Source organism: Neomonachus schauinslandi, chromosome 8, assembly GCF_002201575.2.
Source record: "Neomonachus schauinslandi chromosome 8, ASM220157v2, whole genome shotgun sequence".
NCBI lineage: Eukaryota > Metazoa > Chordata > Mammalia > Carnivora > Phocidae > Neomonachus > Neomonachus schauinslandi.
Genome location: NC_058410.1, coordinates 142,418,177 through 142,438,973, shown reverse-complemented (window position 1 = coordinate 142,438,973; position 20,797 = coordinate 142,418,177). Strand labels below are relative to the sequence as shown.

The following is a 20,797-nucleotide window of genomic DNA, read 5'->3' as shown; positions in this document are numbered from 1 at the left end:
GTTGCTGTACATTAATATCACTTCCATTTTCAAAGCATTCAGTTCAGGCTCTGAAGTAGAAGCTTTAACCATCAACACTGAGGTAGACTAACTCAATATGAGAGGTAAGAACATTCAAGTTCTGTAAGGATAAATACACCTTGCCTAAAGGAATCCTTTAAAGCTCGACAAGCTCTTTATTGCCCATCTATATAAAAAGTACTTGGTATGCTTCTCAAAGAACATATTCCATCCCAAAGCTATGTACTTTGTAAACAATTTCCTTTCTCCTGTTCTTCATTCGAAACAGTACATATGGGAAATCCCTAATTAATCCACCCTTCTTATTCCTCAATATACATACTCTGTACTGTAACATATGTGAAATATGTGAACAGAAAATTTCACAACCCTTGGCTTTTTCCCAGCATCTAAGTGAATGTTTAACCCCCCCCCCCCCCCCCCGCCGGGAACAATCACCCACCATTTTAAGCTTCCAAGAAGAGTCAGATTGTACCAGCCAACTGGGCCTTTTCCTGGCTACTCAGATCCATGTGGGGAGCGTCCAATACTAGATTCTCACACTCCACCATCAGAAGTACTGAGTAAGAGCATATGGAAATCAACAGTCCCTACAATGAGCTTGAAGTACAACCAGACTTGGGAGTAAAAACCTCAACCATCTCAGTCTTTTTTTTTGTTTTTTTTTTAAAGATTTTATTTATTTATTTGAGACAGAGAGAATGAGAGACAGAGAGCATGAGAGGGAGGAGGGTCAGAGGGAGAAGCAGACTCCCCGCCGAGCAGGGAGCCCGACGCGGGACTCGATCCCGGGACTCCAGGATCATGACCTGAGCCGAAGGCAGTCGCTTAACCAACTGAGCCACCCAGGCGCCCTCAACCATCTCAGTCTTAAGAGAGAGAAAAAATTCCTGGCTGGCTCGGTCAGTACAGCAAGCAACTCTTGATCTTGGGGTCGTGAGTTTGAGCCCCATGCCAGGTGTAGAGCTTACTTAAAAAAAAAAAGGATTAATTCATTTTCTCCAAGATAGCAGAGCAACAGAAAGAAAACAACATAAAACCATAGAAACAGACACACTTTCTCTAGCCTGGTTATACTTCATTCTTCCCAGATACACAAAATGCTCAACAAGAGACTGAAGTTTATTTATCATATACACAAATCATGTCTGACCACTGAGAAAATGCTATTTACATAAAACATCACAGATTAAAAATACATAGTATTTGTATTTTAATGCAACAGGGGTCCCAGGATTCAAACAAGGAGGTCTGATTCCAGCTCCGCAGTACAGCTGTTTGCTCTGCTACAAAGAGCTCTAGTGGAGGTAAACTCTGGCAGTAAGTTTCTCAAGTCAGACAAGCGTGACTTTCACACACACGGTTTTGCATCTGTCAAGGAAGACACAGCATCTTCAGCACACGTACCAACATCTGGGGCTTCCACGTCCAAGTCCTCACCGGTTTCCTCTTCCGAGTCACACTCCTGACTGTTTGGTGATTCAGAGTTACCCGGAGGTTCCTCATGCAGTCTCTTTTGAAAGAATAAACCAACAATTTACTGTCAACACTGTACAGGCCAAGTCCGTTAGCAGTGTGCTGGCATCACTGACCCTCAGTGTTCTAAAGAGGTCCTTTTCGTAAAGTCTCTCAATTACATTCACGGACGGTCAGGTGTTTTATCGAGGTCTCCACCATGCTAGATCCCACTTCAGCGAAGTCACAGCGCCTAACGATTTGCTCATCTTTTTAAAGCACTGACGTGCCCCCACAGTCCACTCGAGTCAGTGCTTCCCAAGCTACCTAGAGCGAAGGACCAGGTTTTCTGATTTCCAGTCTGCAGTGGACCAACACACTCAGGGCAGCTGGGGGAGCTATTCACTACTTCCAAGGGAAAACTTCGAACAGTAAGTCTGTCACGGCTTTAAAATGTAAGCAGTTCAGTACAAGAAAAGCTAATATTTGAAAAACTTTCTTCCTATCAGTAATACGATTTTTCGAAAACGTGAATAAGTTTAAGACCTACTTTTTTAGTCCAATACTGTAAGTGAAGTCGTCATGCTAATTCTGTGTTTTTCTTTAAAGATTTATTTATGAGAGAGAGGGAGGGAGGGAGGGAGCGCACAGGGGGAGGGCCAGAGGGAGAAGGAGAGAGAAACTCTAGCAGACTCCTTGCTGAGTTCGGAGCCTGATGCCGGGCTTGATCTCAAGACCCTGATATCCTGACCTGAGTGAAACCAAGAGTCGGACACTTAACTGACTGAGCCAGCCAGGCGCCCGGCCCCCCACCCACCCAACCCCAGGCTAGTTCTTATAAACACATTAGCTTCTTCCAAATAAAACGTCAGGTAAGACCACCAAACTTTAGTTTACCAATTAACAGTTTTATAAATGACGGTAATGTCACACTGGCATTCGTTATATTAAAACCTGTCAAAAAACTTGTCAACTGTGAAAGAAAAATTTTCCATATGTAAGTAAATTCCTTTTTATATTTCTACAAGAAAATAGATGTTCTTTTGCTTCATGATAATAATAATATCTAACAGTCATCGGGGCTCTTATGGGCAGGGACTTCTCTCCACTTTCATCGTTATAACTCATTATTCTCATGACAAGTCTACAAAGTGCATGTTTTACTCCCATCTTACAAATGAGGAAGATGAAGCCCTGACAACATACATAACCTGCTTGACTCAACAAACGTGATGGTGCTAGGCAGGGAGCGAAGACTCACACCCAGGAAATCTGATTCCAGAGCCTGCACACTTACTGATTACACTGCTACCTCAAATGATGAAAAAACAGAGGATTCTGAGTCAGGTGAGCGTTCAAATACCTACCTCTATCACCTCTGCCATATACTGCACATGCTCTGCTACCTCTGCCAGTTCTTTGTTTTCCTTCTTCAGGCGGGCAATTTCACTGTCCTTTTGTTCAATTTCTTTGTGAAGCTATATGACATAAATAAAGTTCAGTATTCCACAGATCTGCCATGCTAGAAACCAAACTACCATGCCTCCAAGTCTGTAACGGAGAATAACCGACAGACACATTTACACAAAGTTCCTAACAACAGTGCTACCTCTGGCTCTCAATGAGCTCCTTTGGTATAACAGTTCTGGTAACAGAGCTCCCTTTCTGATTAGATTTGTCTTAGACCAACATTAAAGCTAGTTTATACCACTCCAACCAAGCAGAAGGAAAGTAATCCTGGAATGTTGAAGATTGCCACAGACTATAGTCAGTACATACTTTCTCATTTTCCTTAAGTGCTTCATAGAGCGCCTTCCTCCGTTTTTCTGCCACTTCTTTCCAATATTGAGAGGACGGATTTTCTAAAATAAATTAACGTTTTCATGTAAACCTTGAAAATATTATTATACTATTATATGCTACTGTAAAAACCCAATGATTTTTCTACAAAAAAAATGTTCCCACAATGCTTTATAGAACATCACCAGCTTCCTCTGTTGACTTCCACTGCCATTCCAATTAGAACTAGGACGAACAACAGGCTCCTTCTAGCTCAGCCACGTTGCTGCTGGGTCCCTTCATTTTCTGCTATGTGCAAGTTCCTTTCTTCAAAATCATTCTCTAGATACTTTCTTTTGAAAAGACAATTTCCAAGTCTTGTGACACTTAAGAAAATCTAAGGTCAGAGCTCTCATATTAATCACTAACCTTTTAATATTTCATCCATATTTGGATCTTACCAAACAGTAAAGCCTGTTCACAGTATATACCATAAGAAATTTTCAACTATCTAAACATTTGAGTAAAATATCTAAGAGTCTCCAGATTAAGAGGCTGTGGGCAGGATTTGTAACAGTATAATAAGTGATTTGTTATTTTACTTAATATTTAAATAATTAAATATTAAATTAGTTATTAATATTAATAATTTAAATTTATCATTAACTAAAACATTTAAGGAAAATTATACATTTTTTCATACCTGCAATCATAAGATCAAACGCTTCTTGAGTAACTTCACTAAAATTTTTATTTTCACTATGTTCTGGGACAAAAACAACTCCAGAGCTGGAAGCCTTAGATGTTAACTGGTCGTTCCAATGTTTCCTTTTGGACAAGGCTTTAACCAACTACAATGAAAATACATACATCAATCTCATTTATTTTGATTTAATGAACAAGAAAGTTGGGTGGTTTTATCATGTATGTATTAAAAACAGAGCACTCGTATGTCTGTTTGAAATCTTTGGATCTTTTAAAAGAATCACAAATTTAAAACTCTACCAAAATGTAGTTATTTTTTAGGAATTTTATTTGCAGCAACTATCCTAGATTAGACTTAGGTCTAAGGCTTAGCTGAAATTATTTTTTTTGTTTAAATAACTGAGTACCACAGAAAGGCCGTATTTTCAGACCTGTAAAAGTCTAGACACCCTCATCTGTGATTTTATCCTTTACAGACAGGGATAAATGAATGACTGTAACATTTTATTCCCAAAACATCAAACATTATTCCTGTTGGCTAACTCATAACTTCTTACATCATCCCAGTGCTACTGTAGGTCTTCATACCAATTTTGAACTTCCTAAATTGAACCATCAATACAAAAACCATTTCTGAGAGAAACACACAATCGTTATTCTTGAATTATTTCCAAGTTTCAATGACCTAGGCATCTCCGGATCAAGGACATCTTGGAAAGGTCTTTAATGTAAAGTTAGTATCATTTGTACCATTCTAGCCCGATAACACATACCTCATTCTCTCTTCCAACAAGTGATCCAGCTGCTGAAGGCTGAATCATCTTCAGAGTTCTTCTTGGCACAGGACTATTCTAAAAGTCAACGAAATTTATTATCTGGTTACTCAGTTGTTATACGGGTTATTACTCTCGTACTCCTATAATTTAGGAAAGAGGAAACACTAAGAATACTAGTATTTGGTCTGCTATATAATTAAATAGGAGCAATATATTGGTTTTTTCAACTAGCAAACTTGTTATTTCCCTAAATTGTAATAAAGTTTAAAGAAAGCCTAATGGATCACATTACCCAAACTTGACACAAGTAGCTTTTCTCCTTCCATTTCAATACATGCTGTACTATAGTCATCTTGTTAACTAATCACATCCAGTTAAAAAATATAACAAAATTTCTAAGCTCTAATACTTCAGACCATATTGATGAAACTGCAGTACAACAGGAATATTTGTATTCCCTCTTAAAAAGATCTGCCACAAAGAAACTAGAAACCTACCAGACATCATAACATTTACAGTAGAAACCCACAAAAGGGGTAAACTGGGGGAAAAAAGGTTATTTACACTGCAAAATATTTCTTCCCCTACTCAAAAAGATTCATCTCAGACTTCCTTTAAATAGCTACTATCCCCTAACACATGTATATGTATTCACCAAAGGAATACAATTTTCAAGAACACACCTTTATACAGAACCAAAAACACATCTAAGAGGACAACCCCCCCCCCGCCCCCCGCAATCTTCACCTGACTGCAGAAGCAGTTTTGCTTCAAGCCCATTCATTAGGAGACGGCCACAAAGTCCATGCCAGAGGCACACGAGAATACTGTGAATTTGCCCACACTACTGTTTTGGAAAAAACTTAGCCTTCCTTATAACATGTAAATAGCTTCCCATATATTTCCTGATCTGAAAGCGCTCTCTCTTTTTGCAAAAAATCATTAGTTATCCTGCCGCCATGGGATAGCAAACAATGGTGAACACTCAAACAAGGGCAGCAAGAACATGACACTGAAGCAGCGTGGGAAAGTTTCTGCTTCCATGCAGTACTTCACAGGACGAGAGCTCACCTTTCCCACGGTACAGTTTCTACTGCCAATTATTATCTCACTATTGAACTGAAGAACAAATGCCAGCTACTCTGAGAACAAATATTACAACAACATTTCAGATGTAATTTAGATTATAGATTAGTCCACAGACAAACAGAAGAAAACCTAACTCTGGACCCTTAAGAATAGGAGGTGTTAATTTATTTAAATGCTTGCTACTAATAATGGCCAAAGAAGCCAGATAAATCAATGCCACACACACAAAAATGGCCATTTTTAAGATTAACTTTTGTACATGTAAGCCTGAAGCACCCAGCCCCCAAGATGGAATATGGCTATTATCATTCTCTTCATACAGATCATGCATTGGAATACCAGACTCTTTAGAGCCAAGAGGTTCAGGTTCTTAGATATTAATAGGTCTTAATCTTTTTAGAAAACCATTTGGGATTCTGGGAACCCTTCTCTCAAAAAAAAAAAAAAAAAAATGCACACAAAAGCACTACTCACATGGAGTTTTGCCTAATTGGTAGGAAATCCATGAACTCCTATAATTCACTCTTATAGATCTAGTTTTAGTCCAATCTCTTTCTTTTACAGAGATGTAAACTGAGGCTGGGATGCTAAATAATTCACCCAACGTCAGAGCTGTGGAGGCTAAATCAAGAATCAAAAGAACCCAGTCCTTTTATATCCAAGATAGTTGTACTCTAGCTAGTACACATTACATTTTTCTTTAGATATAAGGATCTGCTGAAATGATATAAACTGTCTGGGATCTGCCTCAAAATAATTATGTGGCTCAAGGAGGAGTGAATGAAAATGTAGATGAAACAAGATTAGCCATATATTGATAACTGTTGAAAATTGTAAAGTTGAGATTATTATATTATTGACTTTATTTTTGAATATTTGAAAATTTTCATAAGAAAAAGTTTAAGCACACACACAAAGCTCAGTGGGAAAATGTCATCATCCTAAATGGAAAGAGATGGACTTAAATTATCAATGCACAGTTATTATTTAAGAAAAATAATGTAAGGACACTAAGGCAAGGTAAGCCATCTATCAGAAAGCATCTGCTATCACTTATGAAAGGCTTTTATTTATTCTATTTAATTTAAATCTTAAATTAAAAATGAGAGTTTTCCTGAAGATGTGGTCTCATTACCGGGAACCCTCACCCTCTAAGTTGTGTGGCAGAAGCTTGTTAAGTTGTAAATTCATTTAGAACCTTAAGAGCAAAATCAGTCAAAGTTACAAATTCAAAATTAAATTCTGTTCTTATTGTTATACGAATAAATATTTGGGATAAGATTTCCAGTGATGGCATCATACTGGGATTCAAAAAGCGTAGCAAAACAAGCAGGTTCGATGGTAATGAGCATGATCTTCTCTGGACACACGTGCACTGTAACGCAAAATGTGTCTCTAGTCAAAGACACCAATTCTCAAGATACAAAGGATTTTAGTAAAGTCATTTTATAAAATGGAGGAGTGGAAAGAAAGCAACCACAATCTTATTTACAGAGAATCCTAAGGAATCTACTAAAAAACTACTAGATCTAATAAGTTCAGCAAGGTTGCAGGATTTAAGATCAAATTCAAAAGGCAAAAATCAACTGTTTTCCATATAGTAGCAATGAACACACAGAAAATTTAATTTAAGAAACAATTCTATCTACAGTAGCATTAAAAATACTTAAGAAAAAATTAAGCAAAAGGAGTATAAAACTCAATACCCTGAAAACTACCAAAACATTGTTGAAAGAAATTAAGACCTAAACAAACGGAAAGAGATTCCATGTAATGGGATCATAAAACTTAACTGTTCAACCTTAATTAATTTTTTTAAAGTTCTCTAGTGTTACTTGTCCTCTAGCTAAAAGCTCGGCACTTCAAAGTTTATAGAAACAATAGCCAGATTAAATTTAGTTAAATTATATCAAAATGCTTCTAACCACATGCTTTCTTCAACAAATGAAAGTGATTCTATCACATACCTTTACATTCTCTTTGATTTCTTCTTGTTTCTGCTTCGTACTTGGATTCATTATACACCTGGTGAAGTACAAAAAACTAGTAATTTATACCATAAACAGAAAGTGGTTTGCACCCGAAGGTGGAGTTTAGATTTTTTTGTTGTTGTTGCAAGTATTTACAAGTATTTACAATCCTAGAACTCATTACTACTATACAGTAAATCTACGATCTTTTCTCACTGTACCCAAACTCAGCCTCATCAATGACTACAGGGACTAAAGTTCGTGACTCTTACTATCTATATTACATACACACACGCAATAATTCTGGTTAGAAACATCTTGTTACAACAGGAAAATGAGGTATTCTAAACAAATTTACAAAACACTGTGGTGTCCTGGATTAAACAGAGGACTCAAAAAAACCTGAGAAATGGTCACCAAGAAAAGCAAAATGATAAATGGTCACCAGGTACGTGGGTATGCTCGAGTCTGTCCTAAAGAATAGCATTCTAGGGGCGCCTGGGTGGCTCAATCAGGTCGGCTTGGGTCATGATCTCAGGGTCCTGGGACCCAGCCCTATGCTGGGCTCCCTGCTCAGTGGGGAGTCTATTCCCTCTGCTTCTGTCTGCTGCTCCCCGTTTGTTCTCTCTCTCAAACGAATAAATAAAATCTTAAAAAAAAAATAGCATTCTAACTTTGCTGTTTCAAAGGCAGTTTTAAGCTATAATAAAATTGGCTCTGGTAGCCAGCAATGGGTCTGCAGTGATTTAATATCCGATCTGAGATTATGTATTCACATTGGTAGGGAATGTTTAACCATCACCATGAACTGAGACACTGCGGGAAGCAAGGAAGAGGGAGCAGAAGATAAAGGGATTACGCAACGTGGTTAACCAGACCACTGGGCCAGACTCGCTCCAAACCCAACCTCCGAACCGCCTGGACAGGTCTGCGCCTGCCAAACATCTTGATTGCGGCAGATTATGCCTTTACTCGGTGCAGCGGCTTTCAGACTTCGACTGTGACTCGCCTCCTGCTCAGACATTTACACCGTGCCCTAGCACAAGCACAGACGAGTGTTTAAACCAAAAAGCCCCTAATGGTGTATGCACCTTATTTTCACTTCTATCTCATGTTAAGCAAATGCTGACGGGGACCCACTAAACTGAGCAATGTTTTCTCAAACTGTACGTCGCAGCCCGGGATCCCCAAATCGTTTACTTGGGTCTCGAACACTGTTTAGAAAAATGTAACTGAAGAGACGAGAGAACACCGAGCGCACAGCATGCGAGGCGCAAGTACGGCTTCGTGAAACTTCCCGTTCCCTCGTCTGGCTGCATCCCGAACTGCGATGTGCAGTGAGCTTCCGTCAGGGCCACGGTTCAAACAGGTGGCAGCCCCTGGCCCAGCGCAGTCTCTCCCAGGCCTGTCACACTCCGGTCGGCAGCCCTGCACGGGGCTGGGGCCCCAGGAGACGCAGATGCACGGGAGACACCAGCGGCACCAACCGCGGGTCGTTTCAGCGGGCGACGCAGGACTCCGCAGGCTCCGGGCACAGCGAGCCCCACGACGCGGCGGGCCGGAGCTCCCCACGCAGGCCGGGGGTCGGCGGGACTCGGGGCTCCCCGCGCAGACCGGGGGTCGGCGGGACTCGGGGCGGCGCGCCGGGGCTCCCCGCGCAGGCCGGGGGTCGGCGGGACTCGGGGCGGCGCGCCGGGGCTCCCCGCGCAGGCCGGGGGTCGGCGGGACTCGGGGCTCCCGCCGCGGCTCCCACCGGGGCTCCCACCGCGGGCACGCGTCCGGGACGCGCCCGCCAACCAATCGGGAGCGCGGACAGGAGAGCGCGCCAAAACCGACCCAGCCAATGGGGCAGCCCCTCGTCCGCGGGGCCCTACCTCCCCCGCGCTCCCCGCAACGTCCACTCCGACCCCGGCCGCGGCCCGGCAGCCGTCAAAGGAGCGGCCCCCGCGTTCCCACCTCTCTCACGCTTATCGGACGGGCGCACTCGGTCCTCGTAGCGGACGCAGGGAGCTGCGGCGGGAGCACCTCGCACACGGTCCACCGCCGCTGGGAAAGCTGGCGAACTCCGCTCGTCTGCGCGACGGCCACGTGACCAGCTGACGCCAGACGGATCCCGCGAATCGCCTCCCGCCTCCGCCCCCTCGGCCCCGCCCCTCGGCCCTGCCCCTCGGCCCCGCCCCTTCCTGCGCCTGCGCGGTGGGAGTTGCGCGGATTGGGGCGGGGCCGTCCGGGGGTTTCTGCCGGCGGGGCGGTCGCTGCCCTCTGACCTTGCCTCGGAATTCTCCCCTCGGTGCAATGCTCTCTTCTCTTTGCCCTTTTCAAGGGCAGGGGGCGGGGCAAGCTCTCCCACTAGACACGCAGTCCGGGAGAACAAACTGTCGTATCGGAAGCGCCCGGCGTACCTGTCGGCGAAGCCGTGGCTGCGCGGACTCCCGATTGTGTTCCGGGCGCTTGTATTTCGGCTGCGTGCATCCTGACTGTGCTGCGCTTCGGTGGGGGCTCCGCAGGCTGGACTCGGCCGTCGGTTGCTCCTGCCGCCGCTCACCGAGCGCCCGGCGCGCGCCCAGGACTGATCTGGCGCGGGAATGCAAGGAGCGGGGTCCCCTTCGCGACACCTGTAGCTTTGCTTTATCATTCGTCTGCAAAATCCTCAGCTCCTCTGTGACATAGCACGTTTGGGGTCACCGGAGTCTGGCCTTTTGTGTACATCTACCGTAACGCGAGTCTGTTTTCCCATTCCTTGACTTTTCCTGGGATTGTCATTCTCAGAGGGAGGACTGCCCCGCACCGCGCACAGCGCCGCTCTCGGGCAGAGCTGTCTCACCTGTGCGCCCACCTGCCCACCTGCCCACCTGCCCACCTCCTGCCTCTCACCGGTTTCTCTTCCACCGACCTCACAATGTACAGAGCACAGTGCTGTGGTCCTGGCTTTGTTTGGGAGACATACATAAAATCTAAATTCGTAAAGGAAACAGTCCATTGATTGGAAAACTATCCGTAGACCGGATTTCCAAAGTGAGAATCCTGACGACCAGTGCCAAGTACAAGCACAGCGTCTTTTGACTGTGAAACACCAGCCAGTCAAAATAGTAACTCTGACTCCCAGTTTCTTCATTCAGCCGCATGATAAAAAGGCATCGCTGGAAAGACCCAAAATGGTAAGTATATACAACGTTCTATTCAGGTAGCCTGTACTGGGTAGAGTATAAAGCAAAGTTCATAATGTTTCTTAACAGAACTAAAAAAACTGGGAAAGACAAATCTCTTCCATAAGAAAATGGTAAGCAAACCAAGGAGGTAGAATCATGAGGTCACCAGGTTAAAAACCTGAGGAGCAATAAGAGAATTGGTGATTTTCCAGAAGTATCACGAAACCCACTTACCTAAATGTTATCTGTAGTTGCTAATAGTATTTCTTAGTTTGGGAATGGTGTGGGGAGACTTTTACATTTTACATTTCAGTATTGCTTGACTTTTTTTTTTTAATTCAACATACCGAAGGAGATGATTCCTGCTTTAGGAAAAATCGTGAGGCTCCCAGAGTCTGAAACAACCATTTTACCAGCTTAGGTTAGATCCTTTTTGCTTTGCCTGCTAAATGATCAACTAGTTAATGTGACTAATTCAGATCTGTACCTGCACTATCCAGTTGGGTGGCCACTAGTCACACAGTGACTATTGAGCACTTGAGGTGTGGCTAGTGTTTATCGAAATATGCTATAATGTAACATACATACTGAATTTCAAAGATTTAGTGTGAAAAGAAGAATGTAAAATATTTCCATAATTTTTTGTACTGATCACATGTTGAAATGATACTTTGGATATACTGGGTTAAATGCAAGTGTTGTTAAAATTCATTTCATTGGTTTCTTTTTACTTTTTAAAATATGGCTACCTGAAAAATTAATGATCGATGTGGCTCACGTTTGTGTCTCACATTGTATTTCAGTGAGACATGACTGGGCTAAAATACCACAACATACGTCATCCCAGTGAATCTTCTTAGTAGCCCTGTCAGGTAGATGTTTTCTACTCCCTACTTCACAAGACTGAGAGGCTAAATTACAGGCCCAAGATCTCAGACCACTAGCCGGTGACAGACAGACTTCGGATCTCCTAACTCGAAGTCCACATATGGAAAGAGAGAGGTTCTGAAAATATTCCTCTCTCCAGAGGCAGAAGATCCTCAAGCCCCCGCACTACTGGGAATGTCTCTACAGTGTATGCTTTCATACTGTTTTTGAAGAACAAATTTATAGGGAAAACAATTTTGTAGGGATCTGGAAAAAAGTGGCAAGTGGTTGTCATTTAATCAGAATTTGGCCCTAGACATCCAAATATCCTGTAGTCTTATCTGCACTAAGGAAACTACGGGTATTGATCGGGTAAGATTGTGCAGTAACATTGGCTCGCGTATAATCCTTCAGTTGACTGCAATGTTACATGCACAAGTTTAAAAAAAATTCACGGATGTTTCTCTGTAAGCTTTCTATTAGCCACTTCCACATTGCTGTGCAGTAGAGAGCTGTTTGTTCGTGTCTTGCCCAAGAACATTTATAATCAGTTTACCGAAAGAGAAGGAAAGAAAAAGAAGCACAATAATGAACTAGAAAAACAAAACCAGTCATTTAACATGATATAAAGAATAATGATAAATTAAAATGTTAATGAAAGGCAGTAGGACCAACTGAGAGGACATGTACCTTTTTAAAATTTATCATTTATTAAGGCTAAACTAAATTCCCAAGGTTTTCAGCCAGAGTTCAGAAATTGCCTATTACATGATAATCCCTATTTTTCTGAAAGCTTCCCTGGGGGAACACATAACAATTTATTACAGTCTTTTCAAAAAGCTCATATAGGATCATTTGTAGTGATCCAGTTCCTCTACTGTGAATTATATTAAAATAGTTGAATTTACGTTTTAGGTTACCTGAAATGTGCACAAAGTTGAAAAAAAATGAGAGCAGAAAAGAAATTCAGATGCAGGGCGCCTGGGTGGCTCAGTTGGTTAAGCGACTGCCTTCGGCTCAGGTCGTGATCCTGGAGTCCCAGGATCGAGTCCCGCATCGGGCTCCCTGCTCAGCAGGGAGTCTGCTTCTCCCTCTGACCCTCCTCCCTCTCATGCTCTCTGTCTCTCATTCTCTCTCTCTCAAATAAATAAATAAAATCTTTAAAAAAAAAAAAAAAAGAAATTCAGATGCAAACAATTTATCAGATTTAGGGTTTTTATTTTTTAATTTTTTTAATTTTTTTATTTTTCTAAATAGGCTGTATGCCCAATGTGGGGCTTGATTGAACTCACAACCTGGAGATCAAGAGTCATGCTCTACCAGCTGAGCCAACCAGGCACCCTAGTGTTTTTATTTTTAAGGTAACATTTTAATAATTAATAACATGAGATACATACTAATTTTAATGATGATAAATCAGCTTTAAAAGGCAGTAAATAGGTGATCATAAAGTACCAAGGAAATGAAAAAACACATAGTGAATGTAGTCCATGATGAACATACACCATTATATGTAATAAGCCATTATATGTAATTTTTCTTTTCATTGTATTTGTATTTTATTTTTTTAATTTTTTTTTAAAGCTTAAATTCTTTCTTTCATTTTATTTAAGTAATCTTTACACCCAACATGAGGCTCAAACTCATGACCCTGAGATCAAGAGCTGTATGCTCCTCCAACCGAGCCAGCCAGGCGCCCCATAAAATTTATTATTTTTATTTTTTTTGGTGATCTCTACACCCAGTGTGGGGCTCAAGCTCAGGACCCTGAGATCAAGAGTTGCATGCTTTTCCTATTGAACCAGCCAGGCGCCCCAGTGTAATTTTAAAAGGGTGTTTTTGTTTTGTTTTGTTTTTTTAAAAAAGGGTGTTTTAACTTTCACTTTTCAGAACAATGAGTATTGATCCTGAGAAGTTCATTATTTACAAAAGACATATCTAGATCTGCTAGTTGTCATTTGTATAAAGAAGCTGCCAAAATTTCACAATGGGCTGTCTGTGTTCCTTTTTCAAAGCAAGTGCATTCCAAGCAGAAATTGTTTTCTTAATCTCTCTTTTCCTTTGAATTTATTTATATTTTATTTCTTAAACCCAGACCATTTCTCTAAGGATTTGGGCATGGAGAAAATTGTCACAAAATTCACAGAGTTAATTTTATAAAAGTGAACTTGTTGAGTCAGCTTATGTGGTGAGAATGAATTGCTGGCTACATAAGGGAGGACAGGTGTATTAGGTATTTGTTCAAGAGAAACAAAACCAGTAGGATGGATATAGATATAAAGAATTTGCCCACATGATTACGCCAGCTGGCAAGTCCACAATCTGCAAAGCCAATGTCCCCGTTTGAATCTGAAGGCCTGAAGCTTCTATAGAGCCTATGTCCCGGTTCAAGGGTCATCAGGCAGGAGGATTCTCTCCTATGGGAGGGGATTGAGGGGATGGGGCTGGGGGAGGGTCAGGCTTTCATTACAAAAGACTATTTGCTTTGCTCAGTTTACTTATTTAAACGTGAATCTCATCTAAAAACACCCTCACAGAAACACCCAGATAATGTTTGACCAAATATCTGGGCACCCGATGGCTCAGTCAGGTTTACCTAAAATGAGGCACCACAATGGGAAAGAAAGCCTTCCCTGGACCTTGACTTAGGATGCACTTGGATTCCCTTCAAATGGGAAGGCCTAGAAGTACACTACACCCCATGCTCAGCTGATGGGTTAGTAGGAACATCTTCTATGAAGGAGAGAGCCAATTGTGCCTTATGTCTTGCTAGTTTCAAAGGAACCAAAAACTGTGAAGCGTTTTGTTCAGATGAAGGACTGCAGCTCTGTTTCCTAGTGGCAGACGTTGGCTCCTTGTGAGATCTGTAAAAGGAGGATCTGGCCCTTGGACATAGCCACTTTCTCCCTACTCTTCCTCCCATCCTCCTCCTCCTGCATCAATCTCTGTGTCCAAATTTCCCCATGTTGTAAGGACATAAGTTATATTGGACTAGGATCTGCTATAGACTGAATGTTGGTGTCCCTCCAAAATTTTGAAACCTAATCCCCGGTATGATACTATTTGGAGGTGGGGACCTTTGGGCAGTAATTATAAATGGAATCAGTGCCCTTATGAAAGAGATCCCAAGGAGCTCCCTCACTCCTTCCATCATGTAAGGACACAGTGAAAAGGTGGCCAAGAAGCACGAGGAAGCAGGCCCTCACCAGACAGAATCTGCAGGCCCCTTGATCTTGGACTTCCCAGCCTCCAGAACTGTGAGAAATAAATGTTTATTGTTTAAGTCACCCAGTCTCTGGTATTTTTGCCATAATAGCCCAAACAGAGTAAGGCAGGCTCTACCCTATCGTGTTCACTTGATTGCCTCTATAAAGACCCTGTCTTCAAATAAGGTCACATTGTGAGGTACTCTGGGTTAGGACTTCAGCCTATGATTTGGTGGGGTGGGTTCAACCCATAACAGAAAGCTTTCAGCTTTCCTAGTCTACTCTACTCAACTGCTTGCTCCTCACTTCAAAGCGGGAGTAGCCAGCATGCACTCCAGGACTGATCAGGGCAAGCACCTGAGTAGTCCTGCCATGTGTGTTGTCTTTTCCTTTTTGTGGTCATTTGAACTTTATTGTATTAGAAGAAGAGCCAAGCAGTTCCTACATTTTAAAATGGTTCTCATGTGACTCTTGATATTAGGGTCCTAAGTTCTAGCCCCATCATGGGCACAGAGCTTACTTTTAAAAAGCTTAAAAAGGCTCTCAAGAGGAGAAAAAACCCTTTTTTTTGGAAAATCTGTTCATCTTGTTCTTAATGAAAAGAATACATTTTTTAAGTTTTTTTCCCCTGTAATATTTATTTTTTGTTATGATTATTTCTTTTTTAAAATTAACCTATAATGTATTATTGGCTTCAGAGGTAGAGGTCAGTGATTCATCAGTCTTATATAACACCCAGTGCTCATTATGTCACATGCCCTCCTTAATGCCTATCACCCAGTTACCCCATTCCCTCTCCCTCCCTCCCCTCCAGCAACCCTCTGTTTGTTTCCTGGAGTTCAGTGTATCCTATGGTTTGTCTCCCTCTCTGGTTTCATCTTGTTTTATTTTTTCCTCTCTTCCCCTATGATCCTCTGTTTTGTTTCTTAAATTCCATGTATCGGTGAGATCATATGATAATTGTCCTTCTCTGATTGACTCATTTTGCTTAGGCTAATACCCTCTAGTTCCATCCACGTCGTTGCAAATGGCAAGATTTCTTTTTTTTTTTTTTGATGGCTGAGCAATATTCCATTGTATATATATATACCACATCTTTATCCATTCATCTGTTGATGGACATCTAGGATCTTTCCATAGTTTTGCTATTGTGGACATTGCTGCTATAAACACTGGGGTGCAGGTGCCCCTTCAGATCACTATATTTGGGGTAAATACCCAGGAGTGCAATTGTTGGGTCATAAGGTAGCTCTATTTTCAACCTTCTGAGGAACCTCCATACTGTTCTCCAGAGTGGCTGTACCAGCTTGTGTTCCCACCAACAGTGTAGGAGGGTTCCCCTTTCTCCGTATCCCCGCCAACATCTGTCGTTTCCTGACTTGTTAATTTTAGCCATTCTGACTGGTGTGAGGTGGTATCTCATTGTGGTTTTGATTTGTATTTCCCTGATGCCAAGCGATGTTGAGCACTTTTTCATATGTCTGTTGGCCATTTGGATGTCTTCTTTGCAGAAATGTCTGTTCATGTCTTCTGCCCATTTCTTGATTGGATTCTTTGTTCTTTGGGTGTTGAGTTTGATAAGTTCTTTATAGATTTTGGATACTAGCCCTTTATCTGATAGGTCATTTGCAAATATCTTCTCCCGTTCTGTCGGTTGTCTTTTGGTTTTGTTGACTGTTTCCTTTGCTTTGCAAAAGCTTTTTATCTTGATGAAGTCGCAATAGTTCATTTTTGCCCTTGCTTCCCTTGCCTTTGGCGATGTTTCTAGGAAGAAGTTGCTGCGGCTGAGGTCGAAGAGGTTGCTGCCTGTGTTCTCCTTTAGGATTTTGATGGACTCCTGTCTCACATTGAGGTCTTTCAACCATTTGGAGTCTATTTTTGTGTGTGGTGTAAGGAAATGGTCCAGTTTCATTCTTCTGCATGTGGCTATCCAATTTTCCCAACACCATTTGTTGAAGAGACTGTCTTTTTTCCATTGGTCATTCTTTCCTGCTTTGTCAAAGATGAGTTGACCATAGAGTTGAGGGTCCATTTCTGGGCTCTCTATTCTGTTCCATTGATCTATGTGTCTGTTTTTGTGCCAGTACCATACTGTCTTGATGATGACAGCTTTGTAATAGAGCTTGAAGTCCAGAATTGTGATGCCACCAGCTTTGCTTTGCTTTTTCCACATTCCTCTGGCTATTCGGGGTCTTTTCTGGTTCCATACAAATTTTAGGATTATTTGTTCCAGCTCTATAAAAAAAAGTTGATGTTATTTTGACAGGGATTGCATTGAATGTGTAAATTGCTCTAGGTAGCATGGACATTTTAACAATATTTGGTCTTCCAATCCATGAGCATGGAGCATTTTTCCATTTCTTTGTGTCATCCTCAATTTCTTTCATGAGTGTTCTGTAGTTTTCTGAGTACAGATCCTTTGCCTCTTTGGTTAGATTTATTCCTAGGTATCTTATGGTTTTAGGGGCAATTGTAAATGGGATCAACTCCTTAATTTCTCTTTCTTCTGTCTCGTTGTTGGTGTATAGGAATGCCACTGATTTCTGTGCATTGATTTTATATCCTGCCACTTTACTGAATTCCTGTATGAGTTCTAGGAATTCTGGGGTGGAGTCTTTTGGGTTTTCCACGTAAAGTATCATGTCATCTGCAAAGACTCAGAGTTTGAATTCTTTGCCGATTCAGATGCCTTTTATTTCTTTCTGTTGTCTGATTGTTGTGGCTAGGACTTCTGGTTCTATGTTGAACAGCAGTGGTGATAGTGGACATCCCTGCCGTGTTCCTGACCTTAGGGGAAATGCTCAAGTTTTTTCCCCATTGAATATGATATTTGCTGTGGGCTTTTTGTATATGGCTTTTATGATATTTAGGTATGTTTTCTCATTTAGCACCCTGAATATATCACGCCAGTCCTTTCTGGCCTAGCAGGTCTCTGTGGATAGGTCTGCTGCCAGTCTAATGTTTCTACCCTTGTAGGTTACAGACCTCTTGTCCCTAGCTGCTTTCAGGATATTCTCTTTGTCTCTGAGACTTGTAAGTTTTACTATTAGATGTCGGGTCGTTGGCCTATTTTTATTGATTTTGAGTGGGGTTCTCTGTGCCTCCTGGACTTGGGTGCCTCTTTCCTTCCCTGGATTAGGGAAGTTCTCTGCTATAATTTGTTCCAATATACCTTCTACCCCTCTCTCTCTTTCCTCTTCTTCTGGGATCCCAGTTATTCTAATATTGTTTCACTTTATGGTATCACTTATCTCTCGAATTCTCCCCCCGTGATCCAGTAGTTGTTTATCTTTTTCTCAGCTTCTTTATTCTCCATCATTTGGTCTTCTATACCACTAATTCTCTCTTCTGCCTCATTTATCCTAGCAGTTAGAATCTCCATTTTTGATTGCACTTCATTAATAGTCTTTTTTATTTCGACTTGAATAGATTTTAGTTCTTTTATTTCTCCAGAAAGGAGTTCTCTGGTGTCTTTTATGCTTTTTTCAAGCCCAGCTAGTATCTTTATAATTGTTATTCTGAACTCTTTTTTTTTTTTTTTAAGATTTTATTTATTTATTTGAGAGAGAGAGAATGAGAGAGAGCACATGAGAGGGGTTAAAGGAGGGAGAAGCAGACTCCCTGCCGGGTAGGGAGCCCAATGCAGGACTCGATCCGGGGACTCCAGGATTATGACCTGAGCCGAAGGCAGTCGCTTAACCAACTGAGCCACCCAGGCGCCCGTTATTCTGAACTCTTGTTCTGACATCTCACTTATGCCCATACTAATTAAGTCCCTGGCACTCAGTATTGTCTCTTGTTCTCTTTTTTGAGGTGAGTTTTTCCATCTTGTCATTCTGTCCAGACAAGAATAGATGAACGAGAGAACAAAATACTGAAATGGCAACAATGACCCCAAAGAAATATATACTAAACAAATCAGAAGAGACCCAAAACTGAAGAAATAAAATAAATTAAAATAAATTTTAAAAAAAGAGAGAATATAATCAGACAGGTAAACAGAATAGAGCAATACACTGGATCCTGAGTGTGTTTTGGTCTGTTTTTAGGAAACTAGATCCCAAAATTGTAAAGAAAGAAAAACATATATGTACAAAAATAATTAAATATAATGAAAGAATAAAATGTAATTGTAAAAATGAAAATTAAAAGACAAGAAAAAACAAAAGAGGGGGAAAAAAAACCAGCAACAACAAAAAAAGGGAAGAGAGATACACAGACTGGTGAACAGAACAGAGCAATACACTATATCCTGAGTGTATTTTGGTCAGTTTATAGAAGAAATTACATCTCAAAATTGTAAAGAAAGAAAAACTTATATATATACAAAAATAAATACGTTGAAAGGATAGAATGTAACTCTAAAGATGAAGATTTAAAAAGACTTTAACAAAACAAAAAAAGGAAGAAGGAAAAAAAGAAAAAAAAGAATATTGAGAATAATCAGACAGGTGAATAGAACAGAGCCATATTCTAGATTTTGGGTGTATTTTGATCTGTTAGAAGAAACTGCATCCCAAAATTGTAAAGAAAGAAAAATTTATGTATATACAAAAATAAATACAATGAAGGGATAGAATGTAACTGTAAATATGAAATTTAATGATTTAAAAAGTTGATAAAATAAGAAATTGGTTGAAAAAGGAAAGAGAACAAAATTTTTAACAATTAAAATTGAAAGGCTAAAGAATCATGGGGGAAAAACCATGAATTCTATGTGCTGTATTCCCCTAGCACTGGAGTTCTGCCGTTCTCATTGATCCGTAAACTTGGTCTTGGCTGGCTGTGCTTGCTGATCTTCTGGGGGAGGGGCCTGTTGCCGTGATTCCCAAATGTCTTTGCCGGAGGCGGAATTGCACCGCCCTTGCCAGGGGTCAGGCTAAGTCATCTGCTCCGGATTGCAATAGGTGGCTTTTGTTCTCTGAAGGCTTTCCAAGCAGCTTTAGAGGATGAGAGTGAAAATGGCGGCCTCCCAGTCTCCGCCCCGGAGCCGAAAGCTCAGGGCCCCACTCCTCAGTGAGCCCCCAGAGAAAAGCAGTCAATCACTCCTGTCTCCCCGGTCTCCGCCGCACCCCATGCTCACCCGGCCTGGGACCAAGTGTTTCTATCTCTGGCACATGACCCCGTTTCCAGTCTCCAAATCCTGCAGACTCCTGGGGCATGTTCCTGCATCGCTCCTCCCCAGGGAGGAAGGGGCTTCTCCCCGGATCTGCCACTTGTTGGGTCCCTGCTTGGGGAGTGGTCGCCCCATAGTGCCCTGGTTCACGGTTTATGGCAACCCCGAGCTGAGGGCCCACTTCTGGGCTCGCTGATTGCAGCCGGCTTCCCTGCTTAGATGCCTGGGAGCTCTGCTGCACTCAGGCACCTGCGGTCTTCCTGTGACCCCAAGGGTCCTGAGACCACACTGTCCCAGCTAGAATTCTGCCCAACTTCTGCACCTGAGCGACGTCCCTCAGCAAAGCAGACTTCTACAAGTTCCGATTTTGTGCTCTGCTGCTCTATCACTTGCTGGTAGCTGGCTGATGGAGGCCCCCTCCCCCTGCCATCTATCTTCCCAAATATTGCCTCAGATTCACTTCTCCACACCTCCTATCTTCCAGAAAGTGGTCACTTTTCTATTCGTAGAGTTGCAGGTATTCTTTTCTTAGATCTCCAGTTGAGTTTGCAGGTATTCAGAATGATTTGGTAGCTATCTAGCTGAATTCCTGGGACCAGATGAAACTAAGGTCTTCTACTCCTCCACCACCTTGGACTCTTCCCTCAAAGTTTATTTTATTTTT

General features: G+C 41.7%; 1 protein-coding gene across 1 annotated transcript; it reads right to left on the bottom strand.

Moving 5' to 3' along the window:
• Nucleotides 1-1,026: 1,026 nt before the first annotated feature.
• Nucleotides 1,027-9,869, bottom strand: GMNN (geminin DNA replication inhibitor). Its single transcript, XM_021697022.1, has 7 exons — nt 9,752-9,869; nt 7,793-7,850; nt 4,734-4,811; nt 3,959-4,106; nt 3,256-3,338; nt 2,844-2,954; nt 1,027-1,534 (listed from the first exon to the last, which is right to left on the bottom strand). Exons 2-7 carry the CDS (start codon nt 7,841-7,843, stop codon nt 1,373-1,375), a joined length of 633 nt encoding a protein of 210 aa, XP_021552697.1. The 5' UTR covers nt 7,844-7,850; nt 9,752-9,869; the 3' UTR covers nt 1,027-1,372.
• Nucleotides 9,870-20,797: the final 10,928 nt, after the last annotated feature.

What these genes read in the sequence shown, in the direction of transcription:
- GMNN (XM_021697022.1), bottom strand. Translation starts at nt 7,843, where the DNA reads ATGAATCCAAGTACGAAGCAGAAACAAGAAGAAATCAAAGAGAATGTA. An exon ending in TTGTTGGAAGAGAGAATGAG is followed by an intron (nt 4,107 to 4,733) that starts GTATGTGTTATC and finishes TTTTCATTGTAG; the next exon opens with TTGGTTAAAGCCTTGTCCAA. An exon ending in ATATGGCAGAGGTGATAGAG is followed by an intron (nt 1,535 to 2,843) that starts GTAGGTATTTGA and finishes TTCTTTCAAAAG; the next exon opens with AGACTGCATGAGGAACCTCC.